Below are 868 nucleotides of genomic sequence, written 5' to 3'. Positions count from 1 at the left end.
AATTCTTTGATATTGGTAGGAATCGAATGCCACCAACGCACTCTATAAGAATCACTGGACGAGCAACCACCTACGAAAAGGTGGTCGAAGACGTTTTGGTGGGTGGTTGTCCAAATCGCCGCGTCGCAAAGCTGGCATCGGATCGGAGCAAGCTATCGCCGATCTTAGGGCTGCCATCATTCTCATCATCGCGAAACAGGGCCGCAGCAGGCGTCATGGCTCTAAGACTCGGAGCCAGCTGCTGGTACTAGTACCCACCAGCGGAGGGAGAGCGCCCGTGGTCGTCGCGGCCGATTCGTGAGACCTGCCCGAGAGCTGAGAGCTGAGAGCTCCAGAGGAAGGGAGAGCTCCAGTGCCCGTCCCTAGCCTCCGCAGCTCGCCCTACATACGTCTCCGTCTGCACTGCACGGCACGACCGCGACCCGGCGCGCCCGCAGCACGCCGGAGCTGGCCAGCCAGCCTGGCACGAGTCATGCCCGCGAAAATCATGAGTCAAGCACACTCCACAAAAACGCACCGCACCCCGCACCCCTCTCCCCGCACGCACGACAGCCGTCGTCGCATTAACCTCGCGATTAACCTTTCGCCGGCGCGCCTCGCGCACGGCTGTCTTGCCTGGCCCGGCTAGCTCGGCGGGCTGTTCCGTGCCGCGCTTGGGGGTGCGGTTGCTGGATGCGTAGGCGTAGGCGTGGCTGATGGTGTGTGTATGGGCCTTGGCGGCGCGGAGCGCTGAGGTTGGTGGTGGTGGAGGGAGGGGTTGTTGGTTAGTGGGGGTTTGGGCTTTTTTGTTTTTTGGTTTTGGCTTTCTGTGCCGGGGCGGGAGCTTTGTGGTGGCGTGGAAGACTCTTGGTTCTTGCTTGAACGGCAT

General features: G+C 61.5%; 1 protein-coding gene across 1 annotated transcript; it reads right to left on the bottom strand.

The window, feature by feature from the left end:
• Positions 1–247: 247 nt before the first annotated feature.
• On the bottom strand, positions 248–868 carry K452DRAFT_314053 (uncharacterized protein; the record flags this gene model as incomplete). The annotated part of the gene is made up of 1 exon (XM_033543721.1): positions 248–868. The coding sequence occupies one exon, from the start codon at positions 866–868 to the stop codon at positions 248–250; it is 621 nt and encodes a 206-aa protein (XP_033391085.1).

The sequence above is a fragment of the Aplosporella prunicola genome (assembly GCF_010093885.1).
Source record: "Aplosporella prunicola CBS 121167 unplaced genomic scaffold K452scaffold_121, whole genome shotgun sequence".
Taxonomy (NCBI): domain Eukaryota; kingdom Fungi; phylum Ascomycota; class Dothideomycetes; order Botryosphaeriales; family Aplosporellaceae; genus Aplosporella; species Aplosporella prunicola.
This window is presented reverse-complemented; position numbering and strand designations above follow the sequence as displayed.